The sequence below is a fragment of the Rhinolophus sinicus genome, linkage group LG06 (assembly GCF_036562045.2).
Source record: "Rhinolophus sinicus isolate RSC01 linkage group LG06, ASM3656204v1, whole genome shotgun sequence".
In the NCBI taxonomy this organism is placed as follows: domain Eukaryota; kingdom Metazoa; phylum Chordata; class Mammalia; order Chiroptera; family Rhinolophidae; genus Rhinolophus; species Rhinolophus sinicus.
Genome location: NC_133756.1, coordinates 158,309,619 through 158,326,897, shown reverse-complemented (window position 1 = coordinate 158,326,897; position 17,279 = coordinate 158,309,619). Strand labels below are relative to the sequence as shown.

Genomic DNA, 17,279 nt, shown 5'->3' with positions numbered 1-17,279 from the left:
CTCCCAGAAGGACTTGTGTGCTGCTAAGGGTCAAGATTGTATGAGGATTATGATCAGGAAGGAAACCATAATCATGGAATCTTACCTAACAGCGCACGAGGGATAGAGAAGTGGTAGATCTGAGGGTGTGAAAGGGATGAAGCAGGTGTGTATGGGTCCTATTCATTGATTAGCACATAAATGACCATACTCATGGGAACACAGACAAACAAGCGTTTTTCCTGAGGTTTGGGGTTATGGGCACAGAGGGGTATAGTAAGTAACTTTGTAATGAAAGATTTTAACAACCCGGTTGAGGATATAGATCCAATCTTAGGATGCAGACGGGATTCATCCCTGCCCTGCCTGAGCCCCCTTTCTCGCTGGCTGTTCGCCTGCCTGCACACTCGGGCCAGGGACACAGAAAGCCCGGCCATGGTGAGCAGGGCTCAGCATGGACACAGGGACTGAAGGACATGTGGGAACTTGAGCTTGTCGCAGCCACCAGGACCTTGGGCCTGAGCAATGCAGAGATCGTCCCGGAAGATGGGGGTGAGAGGGGAGGAAAATCACTTTCCAGAGAAGGGTCGATGTTGGGCTACAGGTGGTGAGGAACAGCGTGCTGCTCAGAGTCTGCAGTCCTGCACCCGTGAGCCTTTCATGAATAATGTGTGTGAGTGTGTGTGCATGCACACGTGTGTGTGGTGTGAGTCTCTCTAAAGCCTCCATTTTCATCAGATCACAAGAAAAGAACTTTAGGTTTGCAGATGCTTTATTGAAATGAAAATGTATTTGAGGTTTCAACGATTGTCTTGCCGTTTGCAGATCAAAAGACAAAAAAAGAAACGTAAGTTGTGGTTTCTACCAATAGACACTCCGTTCTGATCATTCTCTGTAGTCGTCTGAGCCGAAGGTTTGTGGAAATTTAATAGTCAGCACACTGCTCACTGCTATATATTGTGTCCTGGAAAACAAAACAGAGACATCACTTCCATTCCAATTCCTCATAAGAGGAAAATCTAGAAACTCAAACATTTCTTCTCATTGTTTTCCTGGATTTGTCTACACACATCTGACATTCAGGAAAAATAGCGCTGGAAATAAAATCGGAATGACCTCGTCATTTATTCTATTGTTCAGGATACATTAATTGATACCTAAGAGGACTGCTATTTCCAGGTCTCTCCAACCCCCACCCCCAAGAGCTCTTTAATAATTTTATAGGTATGTTTCCTGTTCTTTGAAATAATGTATCTAACAAAATTATGCAGTGTTACCAGTTTTCAATATGTCAGCTCAAATATGATGACATGTGAAGTTTTAGAGTTTCTGTATGATCTTAAATGTTAGAAACACAGGACACAATCTGATGCCTCCACCATATCCTTTGTGGGCCACAAAATATCAGAGATGTGCACTCCGACTGATTTGTGTAATCTACGCTTTTTAAAAAATTTTATTGGGGAATATTGGGGACAGTGTGTTCCTTCAGGGCCTATTAGCTCCAAGTCATATCCTTTAATCTATTTGTGGAGGGTGCAGCTCAGCTCCAAGTCCAGTCGCCATTTTCAATCTTTAGTTGCGGTGGGCGCAGCCCACCATCCCATCTGTGATTTGAACCGGCAACCTTGTTGTTGAGAGCTCGCGCTCTAACCAACTGAACTATCCGGCCGCCCCTAATCTAGGTTTTAAAGAAAATATTCCTATACTGCAGTAGTTCCATTTTTCAAAAATGCAATTATTTTAAATACACATGACATAAATAATACCATTTTCAATACACAGTTCAGTAGTGTTAAGAATATTCCCTTTGCAGAGCAACCAGACCCCAGGGTGTTTGCATCTCGCTAAAGTGCAACTCCATACCCGTTAAACACTCCCAATTTCCTCACCACCCAGCCCTGGAATCCACTACCCTACCGTCTGTTTCCAAGTCATTGGCTATTCTAGAAAACTGATAGAAGTGGAGTCATGCTGTTTGTCTCTTTGTGACTGGCTTTTTTTTTTTTTTCATCATGTCTTCAAGGTTGTTTCATGTTGCACGCTGTTTCAGAATCTTCTTAGTGACGTACACTTATATGTTTGTGCTTTGACAATGCTTCTAAATTGTCTACCCTTGGTGTGTTAAGTGTTACATTAGGATACAGAAAAACTCCACGTAAAACGAATCCAATCTATTATGATTACAAAGATTATCTCATTGTTAAACTACTGATTTTGTTTTAAACAATTCCCTCACCGTGGTGGGTTCATGCCCACGATCTGCACGTGTCATTCATGGGCCTTTAATTAGTGGCCAGGGATTCAGTCTTTTATACTAACAAATGTCGATTGCTTGAAAGGGCACTTTAGATTGTGTGGATAAGATGTGTGGAATAATCCTTAAAACGAATTTTCTGGACTCTGTTAGAAAGTATTTAAAATGTTTGACTATTTGATCTACAAACAAGAAAAATTTGTTATTCAGATCACTTGTACAAGTGAAGGAAGGTCTTATGAATCAGATATTTTCTAAGCTGACTATTCGGGGAGTTTTTGCCCAAGCTTTTTTCCCCTCTTGGTCCTTTTCATTTATCACTCACTAAGGATTCCACAAAATAAAGAGACAGAGCAGCACTGAACCTCGGATGGCTGTCTTGGTGTGACAGTATCATTCACACTCACCAACAATGAAAGTCAGGGAAATAAAACATGGTCGACACTTGCTCTGGCATAATTAGTGACAAACGTAGAGTCTGCTTGCTCTGTCCAGTGGATTCAAAACACTTAAAGAAGAAATCGAAATTACCATCATCAGTTGGACGTCTTCCAGAATTTCCTCATTCTGGTCAAGAAAACATTGCTTCATTTCCTTTAGGGAGTTTGCAGTGGGTTCATTAGGTATGAACTCTTGATAAGTCTTGAGGTATTCCTCAATGTCCACTTTAGAAGAGAGTGTATCATCTATCACTTCCTCAAGGAGCTTGCAGCCAGGACCTGGGATGAAAGCATGCAAAAGTGGGCTCACTTACAGAGGTATGAATGTCGTTTTGGGCACAGCTAGGGTGTTTGTCATCTTACATCCCAGGAGAGACGCACATTCAGAAAGACTATGGTCAACGGTCTTGAGTTCTCACATCTAGGAGAGAAATCTCAGGATCTGGGATTTCCTTCAAGGCCTGAAACATCTGCCTCCTTGCACCCCCTTCCTGGCTTCCACAGCCCAGAGAAGCCAAACACATGAAAAACGAGGACCCTGGAGAAATGAGAGGCGCTGTGCTGGGCTGTGGGGAACAGGAGGTCGTCCACAGGGGCCCTGACAACACCCTGCAAAGCGAAGCTGCCCTACGTGTCAGTGCTCACCTGCAAAGCAGGAGACGGGGAGGGCGATCAGCATGAGGACGGTCAGCAGCTTCATGGTGCAGCAGCGGCTGTGGGCTGGTGCCTGCGGTGTGGCAGCGAGGAAGGAGCTCACTTTGGAGCTGAGGGCCCTGAGCTCCTCCTTTTATTCTCCTGGTGGCCACGTAACCCCTCCCCCCAGTGAGGGGAGGAGTCACAGGATGAACCTGGTGGCCACGTAACCCCTCCCCCCAGCGAGGGAAGGAGTCGCAGGATGAACCTGGCGCTGGGCCAGGAAACCACAGCGGGAAACACCCAGAACCCAGCCAGGCTGTGCTCTGTTCGTAGAAACCGAGGAGACTGAGTTTTTGAACCGAAAACGACTTTGGAACAGAAATAATGGCACATGGCAGTAGTTTCTATTAATGTAGACGTGCTTGTTCAAAAAAAGAAAAGCTAATTACAATATTGTGAGCCGTTTTGTTTCATTATTAGGGTGGTTCATTGTGTCCCCATCCTCCTTCTCCTTTTTTTCCTTCCCTTCCTCTTCCTCGTGTTGCTTCTCTTTTCCTTCTCCGTCTCCTAGGTACAAAATGGTTCATACCCTGTGTGTCTGTTCCTCCTGCTTCAGGCAACACCTGGGCTGGGTGCAATACCTCATTCTTCCTCTGGGAGGCAGACTTCCCTCACCCACAGAGTAGAGTGGGAAAATATTAAAGTCTCGCCTACTTTGAAGATTTACAAAGAATTATATTAATGTCTTGCATTCTTTGAAGATTTACAAAGAATATCTCACTTGTTTTATTTTTTTTTTTAAAGATTTGATTGGGGAAGGGGAACAGGACTTTATTGGGGAACAGTGTGTACTTCTGGAACTTTTTTCCAAGTCAAGTTGCTGTCCTTTCAATCTTAGTTGTGGAGAGTGCCATTCAGCTTCAAGTTGTTGTCCTTTCAGTCTTAGTTGCGGAGGGTGAAGCTCAGCTCCAGGTCCAGTTGCCCTTGCTAGTTGCAGGGAGCGCAGCCCACCATCCCTTGCGGGAGTCGAACCGGGGGCAACCTTGTGGTTGAGAGGACGCGCTCCAACCAACTGAGCCATCCGGGAGCTTAGCAGCAGCTCAGCTCAAGGTGCTGTGTTCAATCTTAGTTGCAGGAGGAGCTACCCACCATCCCTTGTGGGACTCGAGGAATTGAACCAGCAGCCTTGTAGTTGAGAGGCCACTGGCCCATGTGGGAATCGAACCGGCAGCCTTCGGAGTTAGGAGCACGGCGCTCCTACCGCCTGAGCCACTGGGCCGGCCCCAATATCTCACTTATTTAAGTAAATTTCATGAATTTGATTTAAAATGTAGAATTAAATTTCATCCAGTTTTTGTTAGCTTTTTCGCATTTTCTTCCACTGATTCAAAGGACGATGTGAGAAGTAGAAAAACTGATATTCAAGGGAGGCAGTTCCAAATGGAGGTTTCCTGCAGGTGTGGATTTAAATCTTGAATGAAACATCTAATCACGCGGTGTCCCTGGGTAAGTTAAAGAGCTGGTCATGCTGAGCTCCCTTTGCCAATTTCAAAAAAAGGGTATAAGTGATACCATGCCTGGTTTTCTAGGGATGGTAGATACTCTATGTACAGAGCCTATCACAGAACTATTACAGAAACAGGGTCATCACTATGGAAGATTACATCCATCCATACCTCCACCCACCCTCCCATCCTTCCTTCCATTGTTCACGACCACCAGATTCTCCTATGACTGGGCCCTGTGCTACATGTCACAGGTTCAGTTGAGGAACAAGTTTGAGCAGGGCCTGGCCTTGTGCAGCTTACCTCTCACTGGGGAGGCAACGAACACACCTACAGTTGACGGAGAAATCTAGGGAAAGTGGTGGTTTAGAGAACAACAAACAACCAGTAGGGTAGCCGTCCTGTAAGGAGGTCCAGGCAAGAATCGGAGGAGGGATTTTTGAACTTCGATGGTGAAATCCAGCAGAACATCTGGGAAAGAGTGTTCTAGACCGAGGGAACAGCAAGTACAGAGGCCCTGAGAGCACATGGCACTTGGCAAGGGAAGGGAAGTGTGCAAAGTGTGCCTCTTGGTGTCAAGAGAGGGACAGGACAGCCTCATAGGATAGAAACGCCGGATGCATTTGAGCAGGACAATATGAAGGTAACAGGAACAAGAGAAACGAAGTTGGCTTATGTTCAAGACAAAAGAAATGGCTGAGAGCCTGAGAAATGAGTCAATGATTAAATCCCTGTGATTACATTATTCTCCGTATGGATTATTTGGGACTCACTTTTTTAGTAATTCAGGTGGAGCTTCAGTTGCCAAGCAAACTAATGAATTAGGAAGAAGCTAGAAATAGAAGAAGGTCATGTTCTTATGGGTGTCCCCTCACCCAGCTGACCATTGCTGGGTACTTCATTCCAAAGGCAAGTGAAGGACATTAGTAATGAAACGGGTGACTGTCTCCTTGAACAGGATTTCATTAGGAATCTGCCTGGTGCCTCAGTCATTACGGATCAGCTCTGTCACCTGCTGATACACTGAGCCCTTCACAGCTTCTTACTCAGGAAACAAAACTCCACCTCATGTCCATGAGCCCACAGTAAAATGTGTGTCTCTTTACCTCCATGTTTTCTGCAAAGCACATGAGGACCATTCTCAGGTGAATCAAGTACAATCACTGCTCACAAAAGCTCATGTAATAGTATCGGTTGAAAATGCAGATGGAAAAAACCAAAAGATGAGAATGGCTGTATTATTGACCTGATTTTTTCCTCCTCCCAGACAGCTCTTTGACTCAGGTCCCCAAATTCAGATACTAGAGCAGTGAAGTAGCCTTCGGTGTCAGTGTGTGTGACATTTATTGATCACCCTCCGTGACAAACCAGACACAGTAGATTTGGGGAGGAGGTGAATTATTCACAGATTTTACCTTGAATACCCTTGTCTCAGGTATAGATAAATGTGAGGTAGAAGAATTACATTTGGCTTCTTAAGGCTCATACTAGACCTGCGGTGAACTCACACTAACATTTGCCCAATTGAGGCCTTGCCATCCTTAGTAAAAGTGGTAACGCTCAGTGAGAGCCATTTTTTCTCAGTGTTTCATGCATTGGCACAAAGCCTATAAAAGAGTTCTGCAAATTAGATGATCCTTGAGTTTCTATTAATTGTAAGTGAGTCGTATACATCAGCCCCATGGTATTTGGGGACAAGATACCCTACATTTCTTCTTTTTCACTCATTCTGTAAAACTGGTTCTGCCCTGCGCTCCTGGGGTGTTGGCACATTAACCTCATGCATGTGCTTTGGACGTGAACCTCTTCTTCCTTAAGATCAGGCCAAAGCCCACAAATTGGGCAGGGAGGTGCTTTTCCCGTCCAGAGACTTCAGGAAAGGCCGAGGTCTTGGGGACATCTTGATGTCCATCGTTCACGGTTTCCAGGCCATTCCAAGAACAGGCGTCTCCCATGCCTGGGGCCACACTGGTGTGGAGATTTCACTGCTGTGTCCCATGTACAATGGCAATCGTCCTATGGATGTCGTGAGGCCTGAATGAGTTACAGTGAGGAATCCTCAGAACAGGGCTGGGCACAGAGTAGGTGCTCCGAACATGTCAGCTCCAGCCAGTCATTTATAACCTGAGAAAGGTGTTCTGATAAACCTTGAAGGACTTCTGGGACCATATAGACCACTGAAAACTCTGCTTCTACTTCACATTCTCTAAGGCCTGGAGATACCATGTTCAGACGTGAAGCAGAAGGCCTAAGTTAGGAAACAAAGTACTTTTTTGATCCATGATTCCTGGATCGTTTTTCTGACCCCTCCCTGAAAGAGTCTTATTGAGATAATTACATATAACTTCTCTCTCGAAATAGTCTCTATACTGTTGGCCTATTACTCTTCCCAATACCCATCTCCAACATGTGTACTTGTTTTCCACATTCAGTAAAACATGAGTGGGAAACAGTTGTACAGCACTTTTGTGATGAAAGAAAATGGTAATCGCCTCTTTCAATGTTCACAGAAACCCAATGAGTAAGGTGATGATGACATTTATTCACCAAACAGGGCACTTTGGAAGGTGAAAGGGGTCACTACATGGACGGAATGCCAGGACAGCAGCATGAACCAGATTTCTCCTGAGCAAACTGAGATGTGTGGTCACCCCCCCCATCTCATTTCTCCCCAGCTGCGGACAATGGCACAAGAGAGGTCAAGTAACTTGACCAAGGGCACACAGCTCGGGGGTGGCAGAGCCAGTAAGGGGCCAGGCTTTCTGGCTCGAGAGGCCCTCTCAACACTATCGGCCTCCTCAGCCTGACCCTTGTGGACCTTCACTGTATGGTTCACATGGATCATGTGACCTTGACCTGCACAACTGCCCTGTGTGAACTCCAGGTTGATTTCTGTGCAGGCCGCACAGTTTTCAGCTCAAGGCATTTGCTTCCTGAGAAGCCCCTGCTCCACTGTCCTTGCCTCAGTCCCCCTGGGTTGACCTCCTTATGCATTCCTGACAAAACATCAAAGACAGCCCGCTTCTTATGTCCTTTCCTGGCCCTGAATCTCTGGGGATCTCCTTCCCAAGACCCCATGGCTCTCCGTGTGCACGTCTCTCCTGCAACCAGGCCCAGGCCCCTGGCTCTTTCACCGTGTTGTGGTCCTGGAGGGTGTGACCTGTGCCCTCTGGTCTTTGTGTGACAATAGTGATAGAAGGTGCTTAACTAATGATTGTGTAACTGCTCATCAGGATGGATTGTGAGTTATTACATGTTTTATTCTTGGGTCTATTCAGACAGAGAATGTCACTTGAAATTCAATGTCTAATGAAGGCAAGGCTCAAACACAACATGAAGCCTAAACCCAGGCCTCAGGGTGGCATCTTGGTGGTGACACCACGTTCTTTATGTTCCTGGAGAGGACTTCAGAGTCACCACAGAGAGGGCGCAGGTGACCACGGGAGGAAGTTGGAACCCTGTCACCTGGGTCTTGGGCCACCTCAGTCTGTCTGTTCCTGAGAAGTAAACACCAGCTACATCCAGTCAAACCCGGATCCTTCTAATGACTTGGGACAGGAGCCGGATTTGGAGGCCGAGCCTGGATCAGCAGTCGCCTCCAGCTAATTCTTTTTGGCTTCTTCACCGAAACCCTGAACTTTACACCACGTAACATTTCCACAAAATGTGTGGTTAAATATATGATCTCAACACACATGTGAGAGCTCACATGGTTAATTAGGTATCTACTGAATTACTAAGTTCCCTTCCTCTTCCTGTCCATATTTTCTGGCTAACCGTTCAGAATATGAACCTCTGGACCCTAGGACCATTACAAGGGGAATATGGAGAAACTGATATAAACGATTTCACGGCTAGAACCATGATTCTCACTTGCAGTTTCTTTCTGAAAGGAAACTATATATATATATATATTTTTTTTTTTTTTTTAGGCCAATGTCCAAAAGGTCATAAAAACGTGTTTTGATGTAGGAATGAGTAGGCTATTCAATTTCCTGTTCTTCACTTCGGGGAAATGTCCTAGTTGATATTCTTTGGTGACTTTCTTCCCACCACAGTGTCTCTCCGTCTAGAAGCCTGTTAGATGGACGTCCTACATGGAAGCTTTGCGGACTTTTGTTTCTCACATATTTGTGTTCTTTATCCTTCCACTACGAATAAATCACTTTGGTTACACATATTACTTGTCTTCCAACGCCTTTATTCTTTTCCATTTGACATATTTCTAATTTTTCAGAGCTGCTTGTACTTAACCATAAATATAGTAACAGATCTTAGTAACCTGAGCTTTCTGAAGACTCAGGAAAGTGTCCCACGAGAGAACGAGACTGGCCCAGAGAACCTAGACCAGTCTCAAAAGAATATGAGTCAATTAAAAACTTTCTTGTCCCTTTATCTCTTCCCATTTTTAAGCCCTGAATCTCTCTGAAAATGTGGTTATCACGTGGGATAGAAAAAGGGAAGTAAGGAGAGCAGGGAAGGAATAGTCTTAATTATGACCCATTGTGAAGTTTTAGTTCTTATCCAGACCAGGATATACTAATTTCTAAAGGGAGACATTGAACTTCATACCGTAGGAATAGAGAACCATTGAGAGTTGGCTTTAAGTAAGCTTATGACAAATCCAAGCTTTGAATCATATCACTGTATATGAATAGAGTTCTATATGCAGTCAGCTAGCATTGAAGCACGGGGATAAATAAAGATATTTTAAATGTGTAAATCTTCCAAAGCTTTATTTAAGTGAGCTTTGCTCAGAAGGTGGCAGAGGATATGATCCACCCCAAAAAATATTGTCATTCAGAGTAAGATGGATGCAGGGAGACGGTATCTGAGGAGCAGAGCCTGCAGAGACAGCAATTATGCCTGTGCAGGGAAGGCATTAGAAGCCTTAGGTAATGTCAAGAGACCCTGCAGAAGTCAATCCTTTGTACTTGGTTAACTCAGTTTGTGAGTCTGATCGAGACTTTCTAAAAAATTACTGATATCTTCAACAAAGGAAACCCAGGCCGCCAATCGAACAGAGAGCTGCTCCAGACATAATTTGACTGTCAGCTGTCAACACTCTGGGAGAGTGTGTCCAGGGAAGACGGAAACACAGGCCCTTCTGTCACCTACAGCTAACTTCCTGCTGCCTCTCAGAGAGCTACAGACTGTGCAGTCTTTCAGTGTGCTTTTAGCAAAATATACACAACACAAATTCACCATTTCAACCTTATTTAAGTGTACAATTACTTGCATTGAGTACTTTCACAGTCTTTTACTATCCATTTCCAGAAATCATCCCAAACGAAGACTCTAGCCATTAAACAATCACTGTCTAACCTCCTCCAGCGCCAGTCTTTGGAGTCTTGCCTATCTCACCCCAGACTCTGTGAGCATCTCATGTAGGAAAATGTCCTGTATGAGTTCCTAAGTTTATTAGTTTTATAACAGTGAAACAAATGAATGACCTTCAATTGCCAGGCTTGAAGGGCTATAGAAGTAGCCAGGGACAGGTCTCCATGTGACCACGTTGGTGATGCTGGCAGTTGTCTGACTGTCGTGAACAGTCTTGTTCCTGCCTCCACTTCAGTGGTGGCCTCCACAGTTGCTGGGTGTCTGCACCCTTAGGAGGCAAAGGTGAGGAAATGAGACTGCATGGGTTCTACCCACAGAGATACCCGTGTATTTGTCCTGGAGTGAGGCCTGGGAAACACTTGCTTTTGAAATCGGCCCTGTTGATTGTAACACAGAGCCAGGGTTGAGGAGCAGTGGGTGGGACTTTCTTCAATTCCACATGCAATGGTGGGAACAGTCGTTCCCCTTCCAGGGGACTAGTAAGGACAAAGGGAAACAGAACCTGTAAACCTTCCAGGATAATGTCCACCCATAGGGGTGCTTGATACATGTAAACTCTTAAGTACTGTAGAAATAATAATAATAACAGATAAAAATTTTTAAGGTTATTGCTTTTTTCAGTATGTTCTCAAACAATACTGTGAAATGAACATTAAATCACAGAAAGATAAAGTGACAACAGAGTGATGACTGCCTGTCTATGTGTGTAGGTCAGTGTATGTGTCTGGGTGTGTCTGTGTGTGTAAAAGTGTGTATCTGTTTGTGTGACAGTGGGTGTAAATATATGTCTGTGTATAAAGGTTTATTTTAGGGTGTGAGAGTCAGGGAGGGCTTCACAGAGGACGAGACGTGAAAGGGACCTCACAGATGAGGTTGTCAGCTGTCCTGTGCAGGGAAGGTTACAGAGGCAAAGGGAACAGCACATGTCCCGGTACACTGGTGTGACCCACATAACACATGAGTGAGTGGCACACAGACAACTATGGCTGAGCACAGAATCCTGGTGAGCAGGGAGAAGAGGTCGGAGGGATGCCAGGGACGGGTCGTGCCAGGCCTTGTGTGCGACACCAATGGTGGGCCTGGTCCTCCCAGCGATTCCAGTCTGGGTCTCAGGGGGTTGCAGGAGCTCCGTGTGTGCACCATGCATAGTATGCAAACTGAACGTGCAATGTGTTTCAGAAAATAGGGACCAATTCCAGTGCACATGTTTCCTGATGTGATTAAGAATACACATCTGTTGTAAAAGAATTGGAGACAACCGATAATAGTAGATAACTGTTACCTTCTATTCTCTCAATCACAGTGTGAATAAATATCCTTATTATAATTGGAGAATGGGCTTAGGACTCAGAATAAGTCCTCTTGCTTGACACATTCAGAAACACATGACGTCTAGTATTTCCGGGTCACAGGCGTAAGATCCGATTCACATTTGTTTTAGGAGGGTCACCGTGATGTCCATGAGTAGGGTGTGATGCGGGAAGGGTATCAAGACCCCAGGAGACCCCTTGGGAGACTTTAGCACCCACCAGGCAGGACTAGGAATGGGCCGTGATGATGGCTGTGTGGGGGGAAAGGACAGGAGCCGAGTGTGGCTCTGGAAGTGGATGGGGCAGCACTTAGCCGACTCTTAGATGTCAGGAGGGAGATGCTTTGCAACAGGTTCATAATAGTCCCCCAAAAGTTATCCACATCTGAAACCTGGAACTTGTGATTTATCCTCCAAATGGCAAAGAAGGACTTTGCAGAGGTGATAAAGTTGCGAGTTTTGAGTCAGGTACACAAACCTGAATGTTCTGGTGTCCTCCAAATGCCATCTGATATATTCTACATGAAGGAAGCGAGGGGAGAGTTGCACACACAGTAAGGGGAATGCAATGTCATCACAGAGGCAGAGATTGTAGTGATGTGGGCACAAGACAAGGAATGTCAGCAGCCTTCCAAGATGGAAGCGCCATGAGCAGATTTTCATCCTGACTTTCCAGAGCCAGCGCTGCCCTCCTGACACTGTGCGTTCAGCAGACTCTTACGGATTTTAGCCTTTTGTTCTCCCCACGTTGAGAAAATAAGGTCAGTCACCTAGTGTGTGTGATGTGTTACAGCCGACCCTGGAAATGAGTCCGGGGGCCTAAGATGTATCCAAGTTTTCTGAGTCGCCTCCATTAGCCTGGATGGGTCCAGGGTGGAGGCATCAGCAGGGGACAGAAACTGTGTGGATTTCACAGTTCCCTCAGAAATAAGTGCGGATTGCTTGAGTGGCGTTGTCCAGACGGCAGCTGGAAGCTTGTTTGTGCATCTTTAGGGACTTGAGGGGTGAAGCAGTGGCCACGCGGTGCAGGCCGTGAAGAGCAATGTGAGTGTGCAGAGCGACATGAGCTCCCTGGAGGCTGAACCCTGAATTCACTGCAAACTGAGAAGGGACAGAAAACAAGTGACACGGGACCATACTAGGACTGAAGCACAGTGAAGGGGTGAGGACCAGGCAGGTTGTTTGTGGTTATGATGAGGATGGAATAGCAGTGACGCTGCTGGCTGGGAACCACGTGACCGGTCAGACAGTGAGGCTGCGGGTATCCCTCAGGTCAGGCCCAGGAGCAGGAACCTTGTGGTTGCTTTCTACCCCTAACTGTCCTTTTCACTCATGACCCTGCAACTGGGAAATCTGTAAAGTAATGCAGGATGGTCCTGAGCCAATATTGCCTCTTGTGGTCCCTGCACCTCAGGACTCCATGGGAACCTGGACGCTGGGTCCTGAAATGTACTAGTGACAGCACCCAACGGCCACTTCATGATGAACCCACCCCATCCAGACAAGAGACTATTGGATGATAAAAAGACATGCAGAGTAGTGCAGGGCAAGTGATTTATTGAAGCAAGATGTTGAAACCTTTACATTTTCTGGGAAGATCAGGTCACCACGGAATGTCAGAGGTCCTTGTGTGTAAGATTCTTTGTCAATCTAGGATTCACATTTGAACCACATCTTTATCTGAAATAGGAGAAGAGAGAACGAGTAGGTCAGTCATGCTGCTCCCGGACATGACACGTTAACACAGGCTGTTGCTCAAAACCAGGATGTGGAAGAAATATTTCAACCAGCAAAGGCATTGGAGGGCCCCAGGCAGGACAGCGGTGCGAGAGGTGAAGTCAGACGACCTGGTCCACTTACAACAAACCATGCGGGTCAGGAAAGAGCCATGTCCACAGCCCGGGAAAGGGACCCCGAGGGACCCAAGAGTGGGACCCAGGATTCTAATGGACGGAGGAGCAGGGTGAAGAGCAGCCCAGGATTTGCTTTCTCTGAGCCTGAGGTCCCAGGACTGTGCTTTTTCACTCCGAGGTGGACATGGGGTTGAGAGACCAGGACAGGGGTGGGAGGGGCCTGGGAAGTTCTGCTTTCAGATTTCCAGCCTGGAGGTGTGGAAATTCACCGTGAGGGCACATGCACTTCTCTGCTCTGAGCACCCAGTTATCATGGAAATTTGCATAAACCTGACTTAATTCCAGCAACAGTTGGGCTGAGAGACACCTTTAAATATGTGATTTCTTCATAGAGACATGATGTGTTTCAGCTTCACATGAGGCTGCAGGAGACATAATGGAGTGGGGGATGGCTCTGCCCACTGGGTGTGAGAGGTGAGGGGTGGAAAAGTGAGGCACAGTTACAAGGAGTGGGTCTTGGCTCTGCAGAAGCTCAGAGACCCCAGCCAGTGACCATCCATTAGGACAGAGGTGGGGGCTACTTTCCTCCCTCCCTCTGTCTCCCCTTCAACACTCCCAACACTCCCCTTGAGATTCCCCAGTGCCTGTGCCCCTGGGTGAGGGGAGCTTGCACGTCGACAGCTCCTGGGCAGGGAGGCAGCTGGCTCTGGGCGTCCAACATGGCTGCGTGGACCCCTGGTTGTCCTGCCCCTGAGGACACTGAGGGGAACCTGATGCCCAGGCAGGTGACCTAAGAAGAGGGTTTGTGCCAGACTCTCTGTGCAGCCTAAGTACAGCTCAGCAGGTGTCATGTTCTCCTTCACCCTGTGGCCACGGGTCAGCCTCTCCATCATGAGCAGAAAGGCAGGCAGGAGCCTCCGCCTCCTGTGCCCTCCCAGAGCAGATGCCGACCTCCCTCCTGGCTGTGCACTGAGCAGAGGCCTCTGTGCAGAATAAAGAAAGTATTTACCAGAACAGTTAGAATTTGGAGTCTTTTCTCAAAGGACATACGATTTACACATTCCTTCACTTGCACCTTGGCCTCAAGAGCTTCTGGAGGTGGATTATATGTCTGAAGTTTGTCCCTGAAACGTGACGTAGTATCCACAATGAAGCTCGCCACTTCCAAAACAAGGGATGGACAGGCGTTTACATTGGCTGGAGCAACTGAAAAAGAAATACAATTGATATAAGCACAGCTGTGTTACGTAGAACTGGACAGGAACCCAGGTATTTTATAATCTCATCACACAATGTGTCAATGATCATGTAAACCCTAAAAATTGTGACTTCCTCAAGGTCACAGAGCAAGCCTTAGAGCTAGGGAGCCCTGGAAAACAGTTTGATGGATCCATAGTTCAGTTTTGCTTCTTCATCAATGACACCCATTGCTTTCCAGGATTCTCCTGCTGTGCTGAAATTCACTTTCCCCCGATTTCAAAAATGGAGGTTTGCCCGTCGATAGAGTGACATCTTCTTTTGTCTTGGATATTGAGGAAGAGAAGATTTTAGTATCAATCTTTCAAGTGAAGGGTAGAGTCATATCTGACCAGAGATCAGAGAGGAAGGAAAAAATCTGGAGAGAGCTCAGTAAGATTGTTAAGTGTTGGTTGATGCTGTTTGGAGACTAAATTAAACAATAGGATGATGTAATTGCATGCATACGTAACTAAAAACTAAAAAAGAAAAATTCTTGTAAGTTTAACATATCTGAATACTTTTGTCATGTGGGGCGGCCTGCGGGGGTCTCAGCTCCCGCTCCCCACACAAGAACGCAGGATATGGTGAGGCCGAAAAGGAACACCCACGGAGACATAGGTAGGGGAGTCATACCACTATGGTCTCACTAGAGGCTGGAGCCACACGACGTGCGACTTGCTGTCCGCTTCTCTGCCTGCCAACCAATCTCATTTGCTAGCTGTAATCCATGCTTGCCAGCCACCATCTTCTTGCTAGCCCCTAATTTTTGCTAGCGTAGCCACAGCAGTTATATTAGTGGCCAGTGGCTTACTGGTTACAGCTGACGGCCAACTAGCCACAGCTGATGGCCATCCCATCACAGTTGATGGCCATTTACTACCTGAGCCAGCACCTTTTCATATGAGGCCGAAAGCCTGGAAACTGCACTCCTGGCTCTGTCCCCACAATTTTATACAAAACGATGGTTGGCTCTTTTTTTTCTGCAGTGATGTACAGAATTCCTCAGAGAGGGTGGGAGGTGGGAACTCAGAGTTATTTTTGACCATAGTGCAATTGTGCTGAGACCTGAAGTAACCCCTTCTCCTGGTCTGGATTCTCCATCCTCTCAGGCTTTGCAGTCACCTGCAGCCTGGAAAGTGCCCTTCCAGGCTCTCATCTGACCCTAATCAGACAGCACGGGGAGGATGAGGAGGCTCTGAGAGTCAGATGAAAGAGAAAGACTCCAAAAGACGTGGGTCAGGATTGAGGGCATGGAGACACACAAAATGGTGTCAGATGAACGGCTAGAGTTAGTTCAGAGCGATGGCGATGGAGCCCTAGCGATTGCTCTGGTTCTGCTCCCATTGTGCTCGTGCTCTCAGAGGACGAGCAGGGATTGCGGGTAGAGTGCTGCTTATTGGCAGAGCCCATTGAGATTTATTATTCAGAATCGGAGAATGCTGGCTCTCCTTGAACTGAGAACTAAACCCTCCAGCTCTAAGATTTTGTGAGTCTGAAACTATGAGTCACCAGCTGTGGGCTCACCTGGCACCTAAAAGACCTGGGCAGAATGTCTGATGACTACTGGATAACGAATGGGTACTGACACCTAGACCTGGCCTCTGGACCTACTTAACGTTACTCCACTGTCATAGCTACTCTTGGTGGTAGCTGTAAAACCCAGTAAGAGGAGACTTGAGAAAGTAAGCATTTTATGCAATGTCACAGTGATGCTAAGTGGCAGACCAATGATTCACATACCAATTTAATTATGTCCTGTGGCTTCTGAAACAAAGATCATGGACAAGCATTGAAGCTTCAGATGGAGAATTCTTAAAATGTGCCTGCAATGATTGTTATTAAAGGTTTCAGAATAGTGGGAATTGATTAAATGAACTCTGGGCTTTTGGGGTACTGGTCACAAGTAGTGCAAAAAGTTTGGATACTGATACGTTCACCCCCTTCCTCAAATACGTCACCTACCGTGTTTCCCTGAACATAAGACTTGGCTGGGCAATCAGCTCTAATGCGTGTTTTGGAGCAAAAATTAAATTAAGGCCAATCTAATTTTACCATAAGACTAGGCGTAATATAATATATTATAATATAAAATAATATAATATAATACCAGGTCTTTATAATACAATATAATAATATAATATAATATAATATAATATAATATAATATAATACCAGGTCTTTTACTAATTTTTGCTCTAAAAGACGCATTAGAGTGGATTGTCTGGCTAGATCTTAATTTCAGAGAAATACAGTAGTTCAGAGAAGCTAACTTTCCAGGGCTGATGCCGGTCTCGTTAGCAATGATACTCACCCTCGTAGCAGCAAAAGGCCAGAGTGACCAGCAGGACAGGGAAGAACAGCCTCATGGTTTCTTTTGCTTTGAGTTTTCAGCTTTAGCAAAAGATGAGCAACTTGGAGCTGGACTCAGGAGCCTGGGAGCCCAGGGCTATTTGTACCTAGTGAGCCTCACTGGTCCTGCCCACAGAAGACGTGGCAGGTCACAAGGCCTGGTGTCCAGCCCTCCCTTCCTCCCTGAGGGCTGATGCTATCCATCCGTGTCACATACCTCGGTGACAGGTCAAATCAAAGGTAGGCGTTGCTGGCACCATGCTCTTCACCTTTGTAGCAAAGCTGAGGTTGTAGCTTTACAAATGTATAGTCAGTGAATTTATGGGAGCCCCCCTGGAATGTAGCTCCTTAGTAGCAGGAGAGTGTCTGGTTG

The 17,279-nt window shown here is 46.1% G+C and overlaps 1 protein-coding gene and 1 long non-coding RNA gene across 2 annotated transcripts; both read right to left on the bottom strand.

Moving 5' to 3' along the window:
* Nucleotides 1–772: 772 nt before the first annotated feature.
* On the bottom strand, nucleotides 773–3,506 carry LOC141572475 (uncharacterized). The gene is made up of 3 exons (XR_012497825.1): nucleotides 3,322–3,506; nucleotides 2,768–2,955; nucleotides 773–943 (listed from the first exon to the last, which is right to left on the bottom strand). It is a non-coding gene; the product is annotated as an uncharacterized LOC141572475 (long non-coding RNA).
* An 8,881-nt stretch (nucleotides 3,507–12,387) lies between these two features.
* On the bottom strand, nucleotides 12,388–16,996 carry LOC141572347 (secretoglobin family 1D member 4-like). The gene is made up of 3 exons (XM_074337097.1): nucleotides 16,869–16,996; nucleotides 14,329–14,525; nucleotides 12,388–12,567 (listed from the first exon to the last, which is right to left on the bottom strand). Exons 1-3 carry the CDS (start codon nucleotides 16,921–16,923, stop codon nucleotides 12,388–12,390), a joined length of 432 nt encoding a protein of 143 aa, XP_074193198.1. The 5' UTR covers nucleotides 16,924–16,996.
* Between the last annotated feature and the right edge of the window lie 283 nt (nucleotides 16,997–17,279).